Here is a 24,466-nt window from a genome sequence, read left to right on the forward strand (position 1 = left end):
CTTAGCATTGTGACTGTGGACTACTCAGTGCCTCTACTTTTCAGATTCTTATCCAAATTATGGGACTTGGTAATCTCTGAGATACCTAGAAGAGCTAATATCCTGTGATTGAGTCAGAAAGGAATCATGCATTAAAGAATGGGGAATGAATTCTGCTCCCAGTTCCTCAGGTAAACTATTATCATGGTATAATAAATTGTTGGGAAAATTATTCTAATTTTACTTGCCATTGGATAGATACAGCCATTGACGCATTTCAGGTGAGAATAGGTTGTCTGGACAGCACCACAAAACCACTGCTGGGCTGGATTAAGTTCCTGACATAACAAGCTGATATAAAAGGTTATCAGAAGTGAGTTAGCCACACAGAGAATTGGCAGGTGTAGCCACTATCAGCAAAGCTTTGTTTGTCAACAGTGTTCCTAAAGGACTCACCTTCTCAGCAATGCCACTGTCCCTGCAAAGTCATTCTCTCTGTAGCTTTGAGAAACTCACTTCTTGGTACAGCCAAACCCTTTTCTATTCAATGTGTCTGCCATCTTTTGAGAAGAGCAGCTTACACCATAACGTGTCATGTTCATTTCTGTGACTTCATAGTATTTGGCACTTTCTGGGTCTTGAAACAAACACAGTGTCAGCAAACTCATTTCTTCATCCAGGAGGAAAGGGCCAAGTTGTTGTTGCCCAGTTGTTGCTGGTGGACGGAGGCTCTGTTTCCAGGTTTTCAGGGTCCTGGTATACCTGTGTTTACCTTGGAAACTAAGACATGCTGGGGTTTTTTGTTTTTATTTTTGTTCTTTAATCAGGGGTATAGTTGCTTTACAATGTTGTGCTAGCTCCTGCGGCACAGTGAAGTGAACCCGCCACATGTATACACATATTCCCCTCCCTTTTGGATTTCCCTCCCATCCAGGTCACCACAGAGCACCAAGTAGAGTTCCCCTTGCTATACAGCACATCCTCACTAGTTTAGTGCATGGAAGGGCAGGCAGACTCACTCAGGCTACTTAAATTCTTGTTCCTCTCCTTCTCTCTTTATCTCCCTAGATGTGTACAATTAGAATATTATAAGCTAAATACCCAAATGATGTGGCTCCTCTATAGCTAGGGTTAGGTCTATATTCATAGAGGGGAAAGATGATTTAAAAGATGTTTCAGTAATAGGCTTCTGCAGAGAATCCGTTTAAATTACTTTTTCTTTTTCTTTTTTTTTTTTTTGTGGTACACGGGCCTCTCACTGTTGTGGCCTCTCCTGTTGTGGAGCACAGGCTCCGGACGCACAGGCTCAGCGGCCATGGCTCACGGGCCCAGCCGCTCTGCGGCATGTGGGATCTTCCCGGACCGGGGCACAAACCTGTGTCCCCTGCATCAGCAGGCGGACTCTCAACCACTGAGCCACCAGGGAAGCCCTAAATTACTTTTTGATGCATCAAAGAACATTTATTGAGCACCTATGTTATGGACTCAGTGTTTTGTGTGCCCCCTCCAAATGCATATATTGAAACCCTAACCCCCAGTGTGATGGTTGGAGGGCCTTTGGGATGTAGTTAGGTTTAGGGTGATGCCCTCATGATGAGATTCGTGTCCTCATAAGAAGAAGAGACAGGAGAGTCAACTCCCTCCCCACAAGCACACATGGAGGAAAGGCTATGTACGCACAAGCTGGAAGGAGGCCCTCTGTAGCCAGGAATCAGCTCTCACCAGACACTGAATCTGCTGGCACTTTGATCTTGGACTTCCCAGCCTTCAGAACTGTGAGAAATAAATGTCTGTTGTTTAAGACACCTGGCCTGTGGCATTTTGTTATGGCAGCCTGAGCTGACTAAAACAACTTACTGTCCTCTTGATCTAGATTTTTTAAACCAGGGAAAGAATGCTGTTGCCTGCATGTGAATGTAAACGTGATACATAATAGAGATGACATACCAGATCACTGAAGAAAAAAATGGACTGGTAAATAACTAACCTGGAAGTACTATGTTATCCATATAGAAAAAAAATCTATACCATTCAAATATAAAAAAAAAAATCTATTGCATTTAGGTTAAATACCTAATTATGTAAATAAAATATTAAAATTAAAAAAATAAAATGTAAGATGATTTCTTATAAACTTAAAATAAGAATGAGTTTCTTTAATGAAAAATGTAAAATTCGAACCTTGAATAAAAGAGTTGACATATTGATCCACATAAAAATATCCTGTTCAATAAAAATCACTATAAACAGCCAAGTCACAAACTGGGAGTAGATGTTTGCAACACATGTAAACAATGTAGGATCAATATTTCATATTTATAAAGAATTTCTATAAATTAGCAGGACAGTAACTAATAGGAAAATGGACAAGTGAGGATCGAAGCAGGCAATTTCTAGAAGGGACCATACTGGACTGATGGATAAAGAATTGATAAGATGTTCAACTTCACTAGAAATTGGTGAAATATATGAGAAACAAGGAGATCTAGGAAATCGTTAAAATACTTTAAATTCTTACAATACCAAATGTTGGTAAGGGTGTTTAGAAAGGGACATTTTTAGACCCTATTGTCTTTTGCATAGCTTGATAAGCCTAATTTGCAGAACAATTGTGTAGTATCTAGTAAGTAAAATTGTACCCATTTTTAACCTAGCAGTTCTGTTACTAGCTGTGACTTTAGAAAAACTCCCTAGTATATGAGCAGGGAAACATGTACAGACTTAATTATGGAATCATTTGCATTAAAAAATTAAATACAGTACGTAATGTTTATTACAAGGTCTTTCTTTTACTTGTTCTTTCATGTATTTATTTATCCAGTTTACATGTTCTATACATAAAATCACTTTAAAACCTCTAAATTATCTCATGTCCATTAAATGAAAACAATAATGCTAGGCCTATTTAAATTACAAGAAAAATCACTCTATACCAAGACAGTGTTTTAAAAAACCAAGGTCAAAGGAAGTAGTCTTGGGGGAGGGGCATTCCTGAGCTGGTGGCTGGATCCCGGGAGCTGCTGGGCGAAAGAAAGAAAAAGATGCTTTCAGACAGGAGTGGTTTGATTAGAGCCCAGTGACACAGCTAAAGAGAATTAATCATAACTACATGTCTCAACATAGTAAATCTCAAATGCAGTGTCGAGAGAAAAAAAAAAAAGCATATGCCATGGCAAAAAGACAAAAAGACTAACAGCATTTATCGGGTGTTATTCTATGTTGAGCATGTTGTAAATACAGTTTATATAAAGTTTAAAGTAACAGGGAAAATATTGCAAATATTGTTTAGGGAGAAATATTTTGTAAAAGAATAATATGGACAGTAATGATAATCACCAAAGTCATTAGAGGGAGTGCCTGGGAAAGGGCTGGTGGGGGAGGACGTGGGAGATTGAGCAGCAGTTCACAGAAAGCTTTAGCTGTATCTCTATATCTGTGAAGATCTCGTCCATTAAAAACAAAAGTTTTGAGGCAAATTTGGCAAACTGAATCTGTGTTGTGGTGAATATACATTACTTTTTCCCCTAGGTAACTTTTAGTCTATTTGAAATATTCTAAATGTTTAGAAATTTTAAAATTGCCATTGCAGTTATTTTTGCAGTGTGTTTAACTTAGCAGCTTTGTGAAATGTATGGCAACACAGGGTAAATTGCCCTATACTTAATATCTCCAGTGGTAACAAGGCATAATTTAGAAATTTCACCCAGAATTCACTTCTGTAAACTCTGCAGTAACGAAGTAGTTAAGTTCAGGACTTCTATATTGATCAGCACTGCTTTGAATAGAATTCAAAGATTAGTGCTAGAGGAATACACACCTGTGGGAAGGCAGAGTGAACTAAGAGGACTCAGATCACTTACGGATTCACTGCATATTTACATTTTTATATGTTTACAGTGGAAAAAAGTTAAGTTGCACAATGAAAGCATTAAGAAATATGCTTAAAACTTTCTGCTCAAGAAAAACTGCTATAAACAAATTTAGTCAACTCACACACTGATTTTAAAATCAGTAAATCTGAAGACATTGCCTCCATTTTCTTGAGTTTAGTTAGGACACTTCTGGCTGCTTAATATGAATTTTCAGATTTAAATTGGAGTAAAGAGAATGAATGAAGAATATGTATAAAAAATTAATAGGTATCTTTAAAATTTTTTCTATTAGTTTTCTTTGGTTACATTTAGATATCATGTCAAAAAAAAGCAAATACTAAGAATGGAAAATAAAGATTTTTCAGCTGAGAAGATTTATGACTTTATTATCAAATATGTAGTCAGTCATTCAAGCAACAGTTAGTTATTGAGTATCTGCTCTGTGCCAGGTACAGTTCAAAGTGCTGAGGAAGGAGCAGAGAACAAAGTAAATGAGAAACCCCTGCCCTCATTTTATTTATGCTCGAAGGAGGAAGGGGTAGAACTTACTTTCTCATCATCTAGTGCCCATATACAAGGACACCTACTAAATGGTAATTGAGAATCTTTGTGGTTTTGGGAAGGAAAGGGGTGGGGGTGTGCACTGAATGGGATTTCTTGGATAACAGTAATTACAGAAGGAAAACACGCACTGGCTTCTCCTGTTATATAAATGAGAACGTTTATAGTAATTTTCTGAGAATGGCATTCTCAAATGTTTTAAGTGCAGAAGGAGAATAAATGGTCGAGTCTGCTTTTCAGCTGTGCTATGACTGCCTGTTTTACTCTTTTTCCTTCCCGACTCTACTGAGCTTATTACTTAATTGATGGGTTTTTCATTTTCTTTTTTATTCCCTGAAGAGTAAATTATTGTCTTTATTCAGTAAGGAGTTCAAGTGAAATGTAAAGTACTCTTTTATTCAACTAGCTCTTTACTTTCTTGTTAAGACCTTCTGTGTGTGTCAGGCACAGTCCCAGGCTCTGTGTGTTCAGAAATGCACAGCTCGTCCTCCGGGGGGTCTGTGGTCTGAGAGGCCAAATGCCAGTGCCAGTTGTCGTGCAGCATGGCAGGTGATCTTAAGGAGGGATAGACATAGTTCTGAGTGAGCAGTCCTGCCTGAGGTTCAGAAGCTGTGTAGCTGGAAGTTTTTTTTCGTTGTTGGGGCTTCAAAAATGAGTGATTTGGTTTGCCAAATGTGAAGTGTGAGGTGGGCTTCCCAGCAACTTCACAACCCCGTGACTCCCATCAGTCACTCAGTGCATTCATTGCCTCAACGTGCCGTAGCTTCTGTATGTCATTCATTCGGTCATTCATTTATCCGTTGATTTATGCCATCAAATTTAGTATATGTATTATACTCCTTTTGTGGGCCATTTGCTAAGCAGTAGTGAAATGTGTAAGAAAGATGCTGCATTTACCTTCATTTTATATGTCAACACCAATGGCTAGAGTTATTGGCACGTAAGCATTCTAATCCAAAGATTTTTGAATTCAAAATATTGGGTTGGCCAGAAAGTTCCTTTGGGTTTTTCGTAACATCCACGGAAAAACCCGAAGGAACTTTTGGCCAACCCAGCGTGTGAGTTATTATAGTCAGATGGGTAACATGATTTGGTTTTGAATAGAAGTACTTAGTTATATTCTACAGTGAACAAGAGCATTTAGAGGTTATATAATGCGTCTGATCATAGTATCGAACCTGATCAGAAAAACAAAGAAAACAGAATTCTTCTGGAGCTTGCTTTATATACTTGTTTCCACACAATCCAAATAATTCCCATTCACTACAATTCTGGGAGAACACAAGAGCACACAGCAATTTTAGGTAGGTTATCTTGTTGGTTCTGACAGCATCCCTATGGATCATGAATATAGACTCCATGACTTGTCCAGAAACATAGGAATAGTATGTGGTAGAACTCTAACTTGATTCTAGTGTTCACTTCACCATGCCCATGAGAAAACTCTGAAATTCCTACATGCCTCTCATACTTTTTTTTTCTTCTGATATATCTTTTTATAGTTTTAAAGTAACTTTTTTTACCGTACTTAGCTTTCCTTTAACAAGAAGGCAATTTTTTTTTTTAAGTAAAATAAGTAAAACAGTGGGGTAATGTAGCTACCAATATAAAAATGTTTACATTTTTAAAATATGGTAGATTTAGGGAACTGTGAACATAGCCATTTGTGTGTGTGTGTGTGTGTGTGTATAGAAATATAGCTTCAATAAATTAGATTTCATCACAAATACAAAATTATATTTTTAAACATATTGATATTTCATTTCATCATATGATATAACCACGTGCTGAAGATGAATTTGGAATTTCAAAGACACACGCAAAAGTATAATCCATCAATGGTCCTCATTCTTCTTGGTGAATCCTTCCCTTTTAGGATATTTCTTTTCACTGAAATGACTGGACATAAGGCATGTCAATGCAAAACATAAGTGAAGAATTTAGAGAAGCTAACTTTTACCAGGGGAATAGATGGGAAGTAGAGATTAAGGAAGCAGGGAGCCATTGAAAAATGTTGGATGGAATTGAGAGGGGCTTAATGTAGCTTAAGGGAGATGGGCTTTCAAGAGAGCTCCGAAGTCGGACGTGTGGAAACAAGAAAGTGATAGAGAGCTATAAGGAAGGGTCAGCAACTGTTTAGTAACTGTGTGCCTCTGCAAGACCCCAGTGTCTGGTGTTGTGCACTCAGTGGAGTTCTCAAGATTCTTGAGGTCTGGAAAAACGTTCTCGTCGGGTGAGAAGAAAAGAAGATCTAAAAAAGATAAAGCAAGTCTGAGAGGTGGAGTAGAAATTGAAATTTAGGACTATTGTTGTCAGTGGCACACTATGAGCAACTTTTAAAAGGCTTGTTAGGGTAAAAATGCACTTTTTGGCTTTTTAAGAAAGCATACTATGAAGAAAGAAATAATTGATCATATACTCAGAGCTAAGCATAACTATTGGCTTGCTGTCCCTACCATAACAACCAAAAATTGAGGGGAAGGGAGAGCAAAGATGCTGATCTTGTGAGCTTCAGATTGCCACAGCAGCCAGCAAACAACGATTGGACCGTGGCTCAGTATTTCAAGCAAACAGTCTTGACTGTTTTACCAGCATAGTCCCAGGATCTTCACTTTAAGCCAATGTTCTTTGCCCTAAGAGAGCGTCACGGAAAGCATTTGTTTCTTTGTGACTGAAGAACAATTAATTTAGTTCAACTCACTTTGTTGAGCATGTACTATGTGAAAAAAACGTACCTAGTCCATAAATCCTAGTTCTCCACAACCATAACCACTGGAGGCTGCTGTTTCAACACACCAGTAGAGGCAGTGAATCTCTAGAAGCAAAACAATCTAGGCCAAAACAAATTAGTTAAGGATGTCTGAGGATAAGTGGTCTTTTTTTAAATTGATATAAAATTTATATCCAGTGAAATGCACAGTTGAGTACTCTCTTCCACATGATTTTTTTTCCACCTTGAATTCTGTAAAACCAGTTTGCCCTGGACTTTCTCCTACATCTTTGGCTATTCCACCCCTCTCTCATCTTAGTTACCTATCACTTCACTAAATGTTGATATTCCAATGTCTGACTTCTTCTTTTCTCAGGTTACATATTCTCTTTATACTGTGTTGCTTTCAATAACCTCATCAGCACCATATCTACAAATCTAGACCCTATTTCCCATCTGCTCCATTCGTACATATCCAAAAAGCAATGGGACCTCTTTGCTTAGTGGTCCCATAAGAACTTTAAATTTGTCATGTGCAAAAATGAACTTATTGCCTCTCACTACAAACATGCTTTTAATTATGTTTTCACTATTGGCACTAATGAAAACACACTATTCAAAACAATTCAAGCAATCGAGCACTTTTGTGTGATAAGGGATGTGTCAAACATTATAAATCAGGTAACCCTCTTTTGGGAGAACTGATAGTTTAGCCATTTATTCACACCAAACCTGGCCATCATTCTGGAGCTTTCCTCCTTCCTCATTGCACCCACCCAAAATTTCACCTCTCCCTCGTCATCGTGGTCCTTGCTTCTTCCTCTGGAATCTCTCAAATCTGTTTCTTTCTTCAATCACTGTACTTGTCAAAAATCTTTCTACTTTCTTTCCAGACTTCCACACAGGGAGTATTGTTGCAACAGATTCAGACTCTGTTCCTTAGGCATAGAGGTAACGGAGGGATGAATTCTGATTGGAGATTTACTCATCAACCATGTATTGAGTTTCTGTTAGGCATAAAATAAGTCGATTAAAGTAGCAGAACAGAATTAGTCCGAGTGGAGCGAGCGAGCTGAGTGGTTGTGTAGTCGAGTCCCGGAGACTGGTAGCGCTTGCAGCATGGCTGACCAGCTGACTGAAGAGCAGATGGCAGAATTCAAAGAAGCTTTTTCACTATTTGACAAGGATGGTGATGGAACTGTAACAACAGAGGAGTTGGGAACTGTAATGAGGTCTCTTGGGCAGAATCCCACAGAAGCAGAGTTACAGGACATGATTAATGAGGTGGATGCTGATGGTAATGGCACAATTGACTTCCCGGAATTTCTGACAATCATGGCAAGAAAGATGAAAGACACAGACAGTGAAGAAGAAATTAGAGAAACATTCCTTGCATTTGATAAGGATGGTAATGGCTATATTAGTGCAGCAGAGCTCCGCCATGTGATGACAAACCTTGGAGAGAAGTTAACAGACGAAGAGGTTGATGAAATGATCAGGGAAGCAGATATTGATGGTGATGGTCAAGTAAACTATGAAGAGTTTGTACAAATGATGACAGCAAAGTGAAGACATTGTACAGAATGTGTTATATTTCTTGTACAAAATTGTTTATTTGCCTTTTCTTTGTTTATAACTTATCTATAAAAGGATTCCTCCTATTTTCAAAAAAAATATGCATGTATGGTAATTAGGACTTCATTGCTCCATGTTTTCTTCCCTTATCTTACTGTCATTGTCCTGAAACCTTATTTTAGAAAAATTGATCAAGTAACATGTTGCATGTGGCTAACTCTGGATATATCTAATAAGCCCTTCTGCACATCTAAACTTAGATGAAGTTGGTCAAATGAGGGAACATCTGGGTGATGCCTTTTTCTTTAAGTAGTTTTCTTTAGGAACTGTCAGCATGTTGTTGTTGAAGTGTGGAGTTGTAACTCTGCGTGGACTATGGGCAGTCAACAATATGTACTTAAAAGTTGCACTATTGCAAAATGGGTGTTTTATCCAGGTACTCGTACACTATTTTTTTGTACTGCTGGTCCTGTACCAGAAATATTTTCTTTTATTGTTACTTGCTTTTTAAACTTTGTTTTAGCCACTTAAAGAAAATCTGCTTATGGCACAATTTGCCTCAAATCCATTCCAAGTTGTATATTTGTTTTCCAATAAAAAAATTACAATTAAAAAATAAATAAAGTAGCAGAACATAAATATAATTGAATAATAAAGTAGATAACTCATTATGGGAATATCTTCTAAATAATGCCTATTTAATCCATAAATTTTTTCTCTTGTCAACTCATTCTATGCTAATCTTCTAAATGGATGGTTATTTGAATACCCACTTCTGATTCACCTTGAATCCTATCTTAGGTTTAGACTCCCCTGAGACTGTTGTTTCCAAGGGTTTATGCTATTTTGGGAGACATTTTCTAGGCTGCCTTTTCCAGCTGCTGTTGTTTTATCTCTGTCATTCTCTGGTGGTACCTGCCTGCCCACAGGCTCAAATTGCTGCACTTGAAAATCTGTTCACCCTACTTAGTGTAAATTAAAGGGGTTGCTTTATTTGGCTTTCAAGCCTACTGCATCACAGAAATCTTAGTTAACAGCAGGGTTTGAGGACACCTAGTTAAATTTCCCAACCAGTGGTGCTGGGATTGCTCTGAGCTCTGACATGCTGTCTTGCTGTTAGCTCACATGACAAAAGAGGCAAAAAATAGCTGAACGATACAGCTGGGAAACATATGTAGATCACCCAGCTTTAAAAGGGACTCAAAATAAGCCACATGCTTTCTCTGCTCTTCTCTTTCCCCATTCGTTCATTTCCAGTGTTTCTCATCTCATAGCATTATGGACAGTGGTTAGCTTAGTACCTCCCTCTGCACACACTCATGGAAGGGACAGGATTTTTACTCTTTCCCGTTGGCGAGAAGGCCTCTGATCCCCTTGTGTCTTCTGCTCCTTTTTACTATTTTTTACTATTGGAAGAGGAATGAGTAATACCAGTGAGAATGATTCAGTGGTCTGTCTAAAGCGAAAGTTGAGGTCCTCACTCTCTTCTTCCTTCCGCCCCCTCTCCGTGGTACCCAAGTACCTAAGGGTAGACTTGATTCAGCCTCATGTCCTCTCCTGCTAACAGAGGCAGCTCAGAGTCTTCCAGGCCCTCAGATCTACTTCCAGAAAGGAATCCCAGGATTCTGGATTTGAGGGTAAAGAAAAAGTAACAAGCCCAATTTTGTCCATACTCCAAGGTACATTGTTAAATCCAGCTCTACAAGTAATGAAAGTCCTATTTTGAAAATGGGGCACCCTCTTCCTGTTATTTGTTGTTTCACTTAGGTTGGGATTTCAGGGGAGCCTAAGCATCACTGCTTCCCTCTAGATTATGAACCAGTTTGGGCCTGTGGTCAGGTAAGCAGTGGGAGAGAAAGAAAGAGAGAGAGGCACAGAGGGAGAGAGGGGGAGAGAGAGAGACAGGTCAATCAACTGAGGTAAAAATTACTTCATGCAACATTACATCAACCACATTAAACCATTTCTAGTTGGGACCCAATGACGCCATGTCCTCAATGGTTTATATTTATTTAATATGCATTTGCCTGGAAAATAATAATTCCATGACAAGCATAGTGCCAGACACAAGAGTTTCAACAATGAACACAGGAATACATTCCTTAGTTTAATGGGGCTTATATATTTACAATCTAAAAGGAAGGATACATAAGTAATGTAGAATGAGCTTTATAATCAGCCAGGCCAGAAATCAGATTGTGATTCCATAAATGATTAACTGGGATAAAATACATTTAGTCGGTTATTTTCTTAATTTTTTATTATGATAGGTAGCCATGGACATTTTATGAGTATTGTTTCCTATTATAGAGTCAGAGCAGAATAGTAAGAAGTGAACTGGATTAGGAATCGAAAGACTTGAGTGCTCATTCAGGTCCATGAACAACTTGCCTTTTGCCTCTGTGAAGGTCATTAATTTTTCTATAGCTCTCTTTCCTGTCTGCATTTTGGAGAAATCCACAGTACTGTGGTGAAGATTTTGGGAGACTGTGAAGGTAAAGAATCAAACCTTGGTACATCCTAGCTCTGTAGTGAATGCCAGTTCCTCTTCCTTCTCTCCCCAGCCCAGTGTACTCTTTAGTCCTCTCCAATCTTATCACAACTAGCATTGGACTCTGGACTTTTCAGGAGGCAGGGGAGGGGTGGGGTAGAGGATAGAGATTATTTTGTCAGTGTCTTTATACAAGTTGCCAGTGGGGGCAAAATAGAACCATCCTTCCAGAGGGAAATCTCATGACATCTTCTACTTACATTCATATATGTGGCAGTGTTTTCACATCTTTAGCTTCTAAGATCAGAAAATATAAGCTTTGCCTAGATTTTTAAGATACTTTTCAAACTCTAACTCATATTTAAACTAAATATACCAAGTTTTCACAGAATGGGGGGAATGTAAGTTCATAAGCAAACTATTTGTTATTCTAAAAAAAAGAAGACATTTCTAACATACAAGTTGCTGACATTTGCCAGTTTATTTGCAAAATACCAGTGTAGCAAGAGGGAATTTGTCTATGAATGTTCCACATAATGTCCACATACTGAATTTCTTGTGTTAAGCAACTCTAAAACATACTTTCTAGTTTTAGGATCCCAAAGTTTCACCTGTTTTAACACACATTTCTTGATCCCCAGTGTGGAGAAAGAAATGAATCTATTTTGTTTGAAATTATTCATGATGCTCACTCAATTCATAATTCAAAGAGCCTGTTGAGAAGCCTACACTTTCAGATATAATAGAACTTTATTGTAAGGTATTTCATCAGTTACGTTATGAAGATAGATATATCTTCCAATAATAAATCATGTAGCATTAGTAAAAATAAGGAGATGACTTCTTGCTGTTTTAAATCACATTTTTGTTAGAGGGATACTTTAAGAAAGTTTGTTTCTTACAGTGAAGAGTGCTTATGATTCAGTAACTACTTGATCCTCTCTTCAATATCTTCGTCAAAATCAAGCAAAACAAAATTTACTCAGAAACTTTCAAAGTCATTGTGGAATGACCCCATTTTTATCAATCTAACCATCTCTTTATCTCTCTCTCCTTATCTATCCACCACCCATGCATTCATTCACCCCCCATCTATCCGTAAATACATGCAATATGTAAATAGATTTATTTCCTTATTTGCATAAGCAAGATCTGAAATGATGTAAACAATATGAGTAATTTTTTTAAGTAGAGGGATTTTGTTTTTTCTACTTTTTTGTATTTTTGTTGTTATGATTTTTTTTATTTAAGCAATTTTTACCAAAAAAGTGCTTTTAAAAAAAATACAGTAGCATTCTGTATGGCCTAAGCATTCTCAAGTAGAAAGGTTAGGTGTGCTTTGAGACACTCTCTAAAGTGGACCACTCTACTTTCTGTAGGGCAGAAGGCTCTTTGAATTGGGGATGACATCTCTTCTCTTGGTTTCAGTTAGTCACCTTTCATATGTCATGATACCCATCTTGTTGAATTTTTATATACATGCACTAAAGCCCTGGCTTGGAAGTGAAATACGAACCCTGATCATAATCATCCTCTTATTTGTGTGTGTTGCAGACATACAGAGAAACAGTTTTATTATTAACAAGGCTGGTTTCCACCAAGGATACAGATTTTGAAATCTGATCTATGTTAAAGGATTTTTCAAAAGGATTTCTTGTTCTTAGGATTCACTGAAAAAATCTTAGTAGGGCTTCAAAATGGGGAGGTCAGCAGAGGATTTAGAGGGTTTTGATCTCTTGGCTCACTTAGCTTAAGGCAGGTATTTCAAGGTGGGAAACTAATTAGGATAGGGCAAAGTTCATAATATAATAGTTTATCAGTGGTGATCATAGCATGATGAGAGTCTTGAAGTGAGTTTGACAAATGAGCTGTTTGCCCACATGAGGAATCTAAAGTAGGAGACATTTTTGCCAAGGTGAGCAAACTGTTCAGGTATATAGGTTTGTAGGAATTTACTAATGCAAACAGGGAAGATATCTGTTGTTTTACAATCTGAACATTTCTGGGCAATGTTCCAGGAACAAATGATTAACTCTGTTGACAGAGGTGTCCTCAGTTCACAGTCATGTGAGTTAAGCTGTGTGGATGCAGGTGGTCCCAATTCTCATACCTCTGTAATTTTCCTGCTTCCCAATCCAACAGAAGATTTCTTTTTTCTCTTGGGAGGTGACTCTTTCCTTTGTAACAAATTTGTTATATTCGAGTATAACTAGAGTATAACTACACTTAGCTGTGTCTTCTTAGAGGATAGGGGTAATGCTTAATTTTTATTTTTATCTCCACCCTTTAGACCAAAGCTTAACCTTATGCATAGATGGTTCTTCAAAAATTTTCTGTTGCATTTAAATTTGGTTACTTGCTTTGCTTCCCTGTGAGCCCCTTGTCTCTGGTTATCTCATATTCCTAATCTAGTCTTCCTTTAGTAGAACAAGTGTTTCTTGAGCATCTATTTTATGCCAAACATTGTGTGAATTCACATGTTCTTAAGCTTGAATTCCATTTGAGTCACTCTGAGAGTTTTAAAAATAAAATATTAAGGAGCTTTAAAAAAAATGCTAGCCAGGCCAGCTCCCAGGGTTTCTGATTTAATTGATTTGAGACATGGCGTAGGCATCAGCGTTTTTTAAATCTCTATTTTAATTTTCAGCCAAACTTGAGTGCCACATGATAGTTAGAGGAATCAGTGATGAAAAATGCACATGTGGTTTCAGAGAGCTTGGTGGAGGAAGAAATATTTTACACAAATACTCAGGGTAATAATTGTTTGGAGAAAATTACAGCAAGTACTTTAAAGGAAGAGTTTAGGAGAGAACTTACAGCATGGTTACCTAAATTTCCTAAGGGGTCAGAAGAGGATATCCTGGGAAAGAGACATTTAGGGTGAGACTTGAAGGATGAGTAGAAAGTAACCAAGTGGTAAAGGAAAGGAAGAAAGAAGGCATGCCTTGGGACTGAAAAGATCGTGATGAGTGAAAGGATCAGAGAGAAGGCCAGTGTGGGGAAGTCCAGTGAATGCAGAGCTCCTCGTAGTGTAATGATTGCGGTGAACTAAGCAGGGGCTAACTAACTCTATCGGGGCTTGTAGGGCAGTGAGTGATTTCTGACTTTATTCTAAGGGTAATGGGAAGCCATTTAAGGTAGAGACTTGATCCAAAATGTATTTTAGAAAGCTCCCACTAGCAGCAGATATTGAAGGAATGTATCTGCAGGAGGGGAGATGGGCTCTGTAAACTAGGATGAATGGAGACTGTCGAAGGCAGAGGGGAATGATAGGTTTGGACAGGAGAGGTTGACGTGGTGATGGGGAAAAATGTAAAGATTTGAGATATTCTTTGGTGGTACAATCAATAGGACTTTTCAATGGCTTGAGTATAGCTATTTGTTAATAATTGGACTGATAGTGAATACCGCTGATTCTACCAGCACTCGCATTCTATAATTATATCACTTTAGTTTATTCAAAGAATCTTGAGTCACACACATTAAAGCATGACATAGGTTCGTTTAAAGTTCTTGAGCACTCCAGATATTTCAGGCACTGGGTCATTAAGTCAATACAATTTTTTTTTGATGTTTTAGGGGAAGAAAGGAGCTTGAGAAACTATAACTCCTTATGAATATCTGAGAAAATTCAAAACTGTTTTTTTAAATCCAGTACCAAGAAAGCTGTCTCTTTTTCTATGTTCACATATTGAAAGTGAGCTGACCAGTGTGAGCATGCTAGAATGCTCTGCCTGAGTGATCCAGCCTTCAGAGAGTTTAGATTAATGAAGATCATTTTGCTACAGATTAACCTCCTTGGTTGAAGTGCTTTATGTTTCAGAAGGAAGCATAATGAAAAGGCCATCCTTCAATTTGTAGTAAGTATAAAATTCACTCTTTTCCCTGATATATTAATGTTCACACGTCTGTAGTGAACAAGATGATATTTAGTAAAACAAGTTAATATTTAACATAGAAACAATTTAGATTCACTCTGGACTCCCAAGAAGATTCATTACTTATATGTTTAAGTATCTTTACTTATTATTGTAACATCATATACATTTCCTGAAGCAAATTTTGAAATAGTATTTGGAAATCTTGCAGAGGTTGTCAAAGCTATATAGCTGCTGGCTAATATTGATTGCTTTACAAACTTTTACGAATTCCTACTCAAACTAACTCTATTGTGGCCCAAGATTTCTGATACTCTATAAAGATACTCTATTTTCTAAAACAAATTCTAGTCAGATTTGTAATTGCTAAGTCAGAAATGGAATTGAAATTCAGACAATAGCTATAATGATGAATATGTGTCATTATACATTTGTCAAAACCTATAGAGTGTACAACACTAAGAGTGAACCCTAATGTAAACTGTGGACTTTGTGGTGAAAATGATGTATCAGTGTAGGTTCCTCAACGGTAACAAATGTATCACTCTGGTAAGGGATATTGAACAAGGCTGTGCGAATGGCAGAGTGGTATATGGGAAATTTCTGTACTCTCTGCTCACTTTTGGTATGAACCTAAAACTGCTCTAAAAAATAAAAGTCTATTAAAAATATAGGTGAGCTTCCCTGGTGGCGCAGTGGTTAGGAATCCTCCTGCCAATGCAGGGGACACGGGTTTGAGCCCTGGTCTGGGAAGATCCCACATGCCGCGGAGCAACTAAACTTGTGCACCACAGCTACTGAGCCTGCACTCTAGAGCCCACCAGCCACAACTACTGAGCCCACTTGCCACAACTACTGAAGCCTGCACGCCTAGAGCCTGTGCTCTGCAACAAGAGAAGCCACTGCAATGAGAAGCCCATGAACCACAACGAAGAGTAGCCCCTGCTCGCTGCAGCTAGAGAAAGCCCGCGCAGCAACAAAGACCCAATGCAGCCAAAAATAAATAAGTAAAAGTAATGAAGTTCCCTTAAAAAAATAAGTAAAATATAAAAATGCAGGCACTATTACAATTCACATACTGTATGGAAAACTATGCTAATGAGATAGAAGTCTGGATGAGGAAAAACATTACAGAATACAGGTGTCCCGGTGGAAGAGTCACAGGGTCACCTGATCATTATGCTTTGGTATTGAAGCCTGGTATAACTGTGTGTTATGATACTCCTAGTCCAGGGCACGTTGCTTATTTTTGTCTTGGCACTGAATTTGTGTCAAGAAATGCACAATACTTTTAACCCCCTTGGAGGTACACTATGCAGTAGAACTATGTTATGACCAGTAGGAGAAGGTAGCATGGTGAATGTGTTTTCTGTGTGTGTGTACTGTGTGTGTGTGTGTGTGTGTGTGTGTATAAGTGGGGGGATGGAGAGGAGGGGAAGAGGGGAAGGGAGGGAGGGGGGGAGATTGATTTTGTAAAGATTAAGAGACAATAGACTCATGATTCAGTTTTCATTTCAAATCTCAGCTCTGCTGTTTTCTGCCCTGCTTCCTCAAGCAAAATGAGCTAAATTCACTTTAACTTTAAAATTGTGATAATATCACTACCTCTCGTATTGTGGTGAGGATTAAATGATAAAGTGCTTATATTTGACTTAGCACAGTGGGTGTCACAGATCAGTGCTGCTCACTGTGTGACCTTTGGTAAGTCCCGTAACTGCTTGGGGTCTCCAGTTCTTCATCAGAAAAGAAGGTCATTGCACAAAACTATGGGTTGTAAAATCCAGCTGTAAAATGCCATATGCTTTTCTTTGCTAACTGCACCTCAAGGGAAACAGTCCTGTGACCTATTTTCTCATTAATGCCATTTAGTGAACCACAGGACTAAATATTTTACTAAACTGGAGAAATCAAAACATCATTTTTTTTACAGGTAGGTTTTCATTTTCCCTCTGAAAACCCGGCAGATGTTGGAATATTGAGAACATAGAGAAGACAGTTTCTGTTACATTTCCTGCATGGTAGTAGAGGGAGAACTTATTCTGCTCTTACACAGATATTTGTGCAAGTGTTGCCGGCCAAATTCTAAAACCACACATGGCCCAGGACTAAGATTGCCAGATAAAGTTCAGTAGCACTCTCCAGCATATTTGAATTTTAGCTAAACAAGTGATTTTTTTTAGTATAAATATTTTCCAAATATTGCATGGGACAGTCACTAAAAATTATTCTTCGCTTATCTGAAATTCAGATATGACTGGGAATTTTGTGTCTTTATTTGCTACATCTGATGACCTTATATCAACAAAATTCACATGGCTATTATTTTAAACTTCTACCAGAAGGAAAAGAACCACAAGTATCTTCAAATCTTTCCTCTCCTCCATATTCCCACAGCCACTTGGTTCAGGGTCTGCTGTGGACTAAATGTTCTTGTCCCCCCACAGTTCACATGTTGAAGCCATAGTGCCCAGTGCAATAATATTTGGAGGTGGGGCCTTGGGAGGTAATTAGGTTTAGTTGAGGTCATGATTTGGGTTTGTCATGAGAGATTAGTGTCCTTTTAAGAAGAGAGTCTCTCTCTCTCTCCTCCATGTGAATGTACATTGAAAAGGCAGCCCTCTTCAAGACAGTAAGAAGGTTCTCAGCAGGAACCACATCCTCCAGCCTATTGATCTTGAATTTCCTGCCTTCACTACTATGAAGAATAAATGTCTGTTGTTTAAGCCACCCAGTTATGGTATTTTGTGACAGCAGCCTAAGCCAACTAATGTTCACTGAATTGTCTCTAAGGCTAAAATGCTCAGTAGTTTCCTAATCTCCTTAGTTTCATTTATTCTTCCATTTGGTTTGATGGAACTTTCTAATAAAACATGCTACAAGGATGAATTTTATCAAACTTGTATAAAATCACATCACTGTGCTGCTTAATATCCTTCAATCCTTCCTCCTCATCTTCCAAATTCATTACTGGGGCATAAAGGTTGTAAATGGTTATGGGAGGCCATCACTTTTCAGAGGTTTACGAGGTAGTCTTTGAAATGACAAGGTTTTTATCCAGGGTCTGCCAGTTCCTACCTGCTATCTGTGTTAACCTCTCTGTGCCTTAGTTTCCTCACTTGTGAAAGGAAACATAACACTACCCAGTGTGTATGTCTGTTGTGGTGTCTGAATGGATGAAATATATTGGTAGGTTGGAAATACTGAGCAAGAACTTGGCACAGAGTAAAGTCTTAAGAAATATTAGCTGTAATGTAATTTTCATGTTTTAATAATGTCATATAATGTCATTTCCATAATGACTTGCCCCCTTCCTCCCCTCCTACCACAAGGCTGTACTTTAAAAGTTCATCTATCTTCTATGCCTGCATTCCTGGAGCAAGTATGCCTCTGCGATACCTCTCATCCTTTGCCAATGCTGTTTTCTCTGCTTGGGATGCCTTTTCCCCTAGAATTCACTTTTCCAGGCAGCTCAGATATCTTTTCTTTAGGAAATCTATCCTTGACTTACCATGAATAGTAGTTCCTATCTAAGCTGACACTGCCTGAAATGTCTTACTAACCTCTAAACTTATATATGAGGTAACTAATTTATTAAGTGCTTCCTTGAAAATGTTCATTTCAGCAAGTCATCAGCAGAGTAGAAAATCCTTTGTCATGTGAGTTCCTTAGAGGGAGCGCCTGAGTCAGGGATTTGGGTGCGCTGTGATTATGAAGAATGTACTTTTTCTGAACCACTTAAGAGTGAGTAAAGCAGGATAGGGAAGAAATAGATGAGAACTGATGTGGTCTTACATACAGTCTTGTTTTAGTCTAGGGGCGAGGGGATATTCTGGAACATAGCTTGTACTGGAGTTGTCCCACCTGGAGGTGGGAGTCTTGTTTAACCTGACAAAAGGCATCTCCCCTACTTGGCCAAGGACAGTTTTCCACAGAAGGTTACAGATTTGAACATGACTTGCAGGTCTTCTGGAGGATGAGTGCACTTGTCTGAAAAGAGTATCTGCACAGGCACCAGATGTCTGCTGGTGTCTTTTAACTGGAGAGGACTTACAACCCTTCAGTTTAATACCTTTGTTTTTCTGCTGAAAAACAAATGATTAAGTGATCTGTCCATATCCAATTGTAAATTAATATCTGTAATTAGAACCTAGGTCTTCTATTTTGTAAGCAGGAGCTCTTTGCATTACAGAAAAGATCATTTACTTCTCTGTATTTTCTGTTATTGAATGGGACTGCATACCCATTTATTCACTGCAGTGACTGGTGACTTTACTGAGATTCTGGGTCCCCAAGGCATGCTCGCTGACCTATTTGGAAGGGACAGCCTATGACCATGACAAAGAAACTCAGCTACCTGATTTAAATGAGAGTCAAGCTCACAGTACACATGAAAGGTAGTTTTAACTTGTTATTCTAAGGTTAACACCAACCACGTTAATGAGATCCAAATTGCATTTGTTGAGTCAGAGAATAAAGTGGTGTTTAGGTGAAAAGAAAATTGTTAAAACTGACAAAGAGAGCTAATGATAATGGGATGCTTAATGGTGTGATGGAGGAGAGAGACAGCTGGAACACTCTCTTAATGGAAGTTCAAATAATTTTTGCTGAACTTTCTCCTAACTCTTTTGCTCTTGCATTATGTATGTTTTATCACACTAAAACTCTGAGCATAGTGTCTAAGCCTGTATTTTGAGATATGCCTTCAGACACTCTTTAATTAGTTTTGAGGTTTTGTTATGCATAAGATCATTTTCCTCTTTAAAATAAACACAGGTAGGGCTTCCCTGGTGGCGCAGTGGTTGAGAGTCCGCCTGCCGATGCAGGGCACACGGGTTCGTGCCCTGGTCCGGGAAGATCCCACATGGCGCGGAGCGGCTGGGCCCGTGAGCTATGGCCGCTGAGCCTGCATGTCCGGAGCCTGTGCTCCGCAACGGGAGAGGCCACAGCAGTGAGAGGCCCGTGTACCGCAAAAAAAAAAAATAAAAATAAATAAATAAAAATAAACACGGGTAGTACTTATCAGAATGTACAGATGGGAATGATATTAGTGGAAGATAATAGTAGAAATGACAAATCCTAATTGTTCAGCAAATTGTTAGATTCATTGAAATAAAAAGAAAAATCACTTTCATAAATCGTTGCATCGGTGGGAGAAAATATCCAAAACCAAGCAATATAATATTCTGTAGAACGTAATTTGTCTTATTGTATCTCTCTTTTTTCGTAAAATAGCACGACCTATTGCTTTTCTCAGGCACCACTACCTCACCCCCATAAATTTATTCTTCCGACCGTGTGTCTTTCAGTAAACGAATCTTCCAGTGGTATTTAAATATTCCAGAATCAGGGGTGGGCTGAACTTCTGGCAGTGTCACACTGCAGCTTATTAGCTGTATGACCTTGCAACTTCTCTGACCCTCAGTTTCCCCTTTTATACATACATAGATAAAATCCCCATCTCAGTATTATAATAAGGACTAAGTGGGTTAGTTCATGTACTGGTCTTAGTACATGGTAAATTTTTATTATTTTGAAAGAAATAATTATTAGTATTGATTTAATGGTAAAATATAAAATAATACTAGTATTAGGAAAAATGATTAAATTCCGCTTTAATCTTGGAGAAGGAAAAACTGTCTAATTTTGACTCAAAATGAAAAACAATAAGAAAAGAGATGATATTACACTTGAAAAAAATAACCTTTAGTTGACAAAAATTAGCATAAACAAAGTTAAAACAAACAAGCAAATAAAAAATGACGAACTAGAAAAAATAATTGTGGTCAGGGAATACCTGTAGCCACATGCATCACTTCCTTTCCTCCATGCTTCTTCCTACCACCCACGTGCTTCTCTCTTCCCTCTTCTGTCTGCCTGGAACAGTCGTGTACATTATATTCTTCTCTTTGTAAAGTGACTTGTATCAACCTCTTTTCTCAACTGGATATCCTCCTTCCCCCCAAAATAAACTAAATTGGTAGGTGTTTTATAACTAGCATGCCCTTTGCCCTTGACTCAAAAAGTTTCCAGAAATTTGGACAGTCTGTGTTAGAACTCCTAATTATCAGGGATTGTGTGTCTTTCCTCTGGTCTGGATCCATCCTTGCATAGAAATAAGACAATGGTTGGAGGAAAAGGGAAACAAACCTTCAGTACTTCTCCTAGAAGCCATGAGAATCCATACACCTCCAGAAATGGAATTTCCTCAAGTAAAAACCTAGACCCAAGTAGCTCCCATGTTGGGTTCTAACAACTGTTTCCTTGATCTTGATTGCTCATCTGTCATCTTCCTGCTTCGTGGGGTAACATGAATTAGGGGTTCAGCTTAAACACTGCTCAAATAGCACTTGTATCCATTTCATTTTAGTTTTTTATTTTTTACTTGGTCCCCTCATTTTAATTCTGCATTTATATTCATATTCCAGCGTGACTGTTCCTTGAAATAATCATATGCTGACTTTGTCTCCAAGATCAAACACATGCTGTTCACCTGATCACGTGGGATTTTGGTTGCCCAAGTACCAAAGATGGCAGAGAATAAAGAACCTAGCCTCTAAAACATAATTAGTATCAGCCTGTCAAATTTCCAGTAAGATGCTTAGGGAGAATAGAGAGGAAAATAACATTTACTAACCAACTATTTGGTAAACACTGTTAGGCAAATAAAATTACATTTTAGTGCAGAGAAAACTTTATGAGAATATATTTTTGTTTACAATTTCCAGGTCTAAAAAAGTCACAGAGATTAATTTGTTTGATTATTTAAATCAAATATTTTTTGAGTTCCTATCATGTGCTAGTTGCTCTTCTAGTTGATGGGGATACACCAAAGAACTAAATAGATGAAGCTCTCTTAATTCTGTAGAGTTTATAATATAGTGGGGAGAGGCCCAGTAAACATAATATTTACATATATATTAATATCGTGTGGTGTGTAAAGGTGATATATGCTAAGAAAAGAAAAAGGAAACTTAGAGCAGCCCAGGTAAGGGAGTGGGGTGGGACCACGTTGCAGTATTAAGTACGGTGGTCGGGGGAGACCTCAGTGGCAGGTATATGAGCAGTAAGCAAACACTTGAAGAAGGTGTGGGGTTAGCCCTGCATTGGTCTGGGGACGACTGTTACAGGCAGAGTCCATTAGGGAAGAACTCGTGCGTTTGGGCATGGCCGGGGAGGCATGGACAAGGAGGAGCGTTCTGAGAGTAGACTATGGAGTGAGGGTGAGAATAACAGCAGGGGCAATGATTAGAAATCAGTTAGGTAAATTCTCCATGTCACACGGCAAGAAGATAGCAAAATTGGAATTCAGATCAAGATTTTCCTGACTCCCAAACTCCAGCTCTTTGCACAAGTTTGGATCATAAATTCATTGTTCTTCTTCTGTGCCCAGAAGTTTTGTGTTTCAAGGTTTATAGTGTTTGAGGTGGGGAAGGATGGGGATACTCCTCTCAAGACTGAACCTGCCCCTGGATTCCTTTTCTCTTACCTTCCAATTGCCCTCTCCTTTCTCTGGTTTGATTCTGAGAAAGGGCCGTAGACATCTCTGGAGTTACTTTTATCTTCATGTATTGAACTGTATAACAATCGAATTGATTTTGTGGAGCCAAACGCAAAGGTTTTTCCCAGTGAGAGAAAAATGAGCTGACTGGTATCTGGGTCACTTCCTTTATTGATATCCTTAACGTTACAAAATAGTTTAAAGATGGATGTAGATGGAATTCAGAAGGAAAGCATGAAACAATTGACTTCAGTAGAACATCTCTAATTATGGCTTTAATTATTATGTAATGGAGTTCTGACTGAATTCTAATATAGCATAGATGTGGGAGTTTCCTAATAAGATATATTCAGTACAGGAATTCTTAATATTCATTGGCATTTAAGATAATATGTAGTTCTCAATCTCTTTGTAACTCACAGGCCCACGGTCCACAAATTAAGGACCATTCCCAAGAGATAGTTCTGGAGAGATCATAAATGTCCTGTGTAGTTTGTGTATGAGCTCCGTGAGATTTGCATGTTTGTGTATACTCAGTATTTTGGGGGATAAGGTTCACAGATTTCCTTGGCTTCTTGACCCCAAATAAGATAAAAATCACAGATCAAATAGTTTACTTATGACTCACTGCTTTGTGAAATATAGTATTTTAGATTTTTGTAGTACCTCACAATTTACAAAACACTGATATATATTTTACCTCATCGTTCAGAGAATCCTGTTCAGATATCACTTGCTGAAGTCTTTTGGAGTGGGGCAAATTATAAGTAACATAAGAAAAACTTGACTACTTGGAAGTTTTGTTGAGACCAAAGTGTTTATGTCAGTATGATTGAATTTCCTGAAATAGAAAACCAGACTCAAACTAGTTTAAACATTGAAGAGAATTAGGTCAGATAATTGAAATGTACAAAGATAAGGCTGCTTTTTAGGTGTGGCTTGATCCAGAAGTTTACTGTGTCATTAGGGCTCCAGCTCAGCAGTTCTTTTGTCTTTGCTGCCTCAGTGGGTCAGCGTTGTGCTCAGGCTGGCTCCTCTGATGTCCGTAGCAATTCTACACATCATGTTGTCTCCGCACAGTGAAGAGGAGGAGAACTTCTTGATTGTAGTGTTTCCAGGACAGCCCTGAGATCCACTCTGTCGGGCTAGCACATTCGTTCACATGCCATCTACCAAACTCAGTCATTATGGCCAGAGAGCACTGCATGTGCTCATGGACTTGACTAAGTCACACACTCTCTTGGAGGAGCTGAGAGTAGTCATTTCCCTGGGGCCTTGTGGGCACCAGGATAGAGAATTAGTGGTCTTAGGAGGGGGAAAAAGGTATGGAAACTGGGAAAGTAGGAAGTTGGTCACTACACTGAGGCCAAAGGCACATGGAAAACATAGTGTCAACAGCAAGGATGTAGGAAAAAAATCCAGTGACATAAATAGTAGTAAGGCCATGTAAAATGGGAAAACAGACGCCGGGAGAGGTGGAATTAGCAGCCTGAGTGCACACCACTAGTAAGAGGAGCAACTGGGGCTGAAACCCAGAAATTCTAACCCCACACCTGTTGCTCTCTCTACTATGTACTGTTACTTCCACAGAGAACCACGTGCTTAGACTGGATAGTCTGCAGAGCAGCCTCGGCTGTGACCTTGGGAATAAGCCAAGGGGTTATGTATGGCATAGAAATGGCAGCTGCTAATTTTAGTTTCAGTTCCAGATATGGGGAGAGTTCAGAGAATGGTGTAGTTTTCACTTGCAGGACACAGTAATGCTTTGCACTTCTCAGAGTTTTTTCAGCTGAGACTGTCAAAGGTCTCTGTAGAGTTGAATCATCTCCTAGTCGATAATTGAGGAGCCAGAGGCAAAGCGATCAGAATAAGCCAATGCACCCCTAGGGCTACCCAGATGGC

General features: G+C 38.6%; 2 protein-coding genes across 2 annotated transcripts in view; both read left to right on the top strand.

Annotated features, from left to right (window-relative positions):
• Positions 1-24,466, top strand: part of GRM7 (glutamate metabotropic receptor 7) — a gene marked incomplete at its 3' end in the record, with an annotated part of 1,084,681 nt that overhangs the window by 98,288 nt on the left and 961,927 nt on the right. The window lies entirely within an intron of this gene.
• On the top strand, positions 7,737-10,878 carry LOC307192838 (calmodulin-alpha-like). The gene has a single exon (XM_079934175.1). The coding sequence runs from the start codon at positions 8,242-8,244 to the stop codon at positions 8,689-8,691; it is 450 nt and encodes a 149-aa protein (XP_079790301.1). The 5' UTR covers positions 7,737-8,241; the 3' UTR covers positions 8,692-10,878.

Source organism: Stenella coeruleoalba, assembly GCF_951394435.1.
Source record: "Stenella coeruleoalba genome assembly, chromosome: 10".
Taxonomy (NCBI): domain Eukaryota; kingdom Metazoa; phylum Chordata; class Mammalia; order Artiodactyla; family Delphinidae; genus Stenella; species Stenella coeruleoalba.

Coding starts and splice junctions, on each gene's coding strand:
- LOC307192838 (XM_079934175.1), top strand. CDS start 8,242: ATGGCTGACCAGCTGACTGAAGAGCAGATGGCAGAATTCAAAGAAGCT.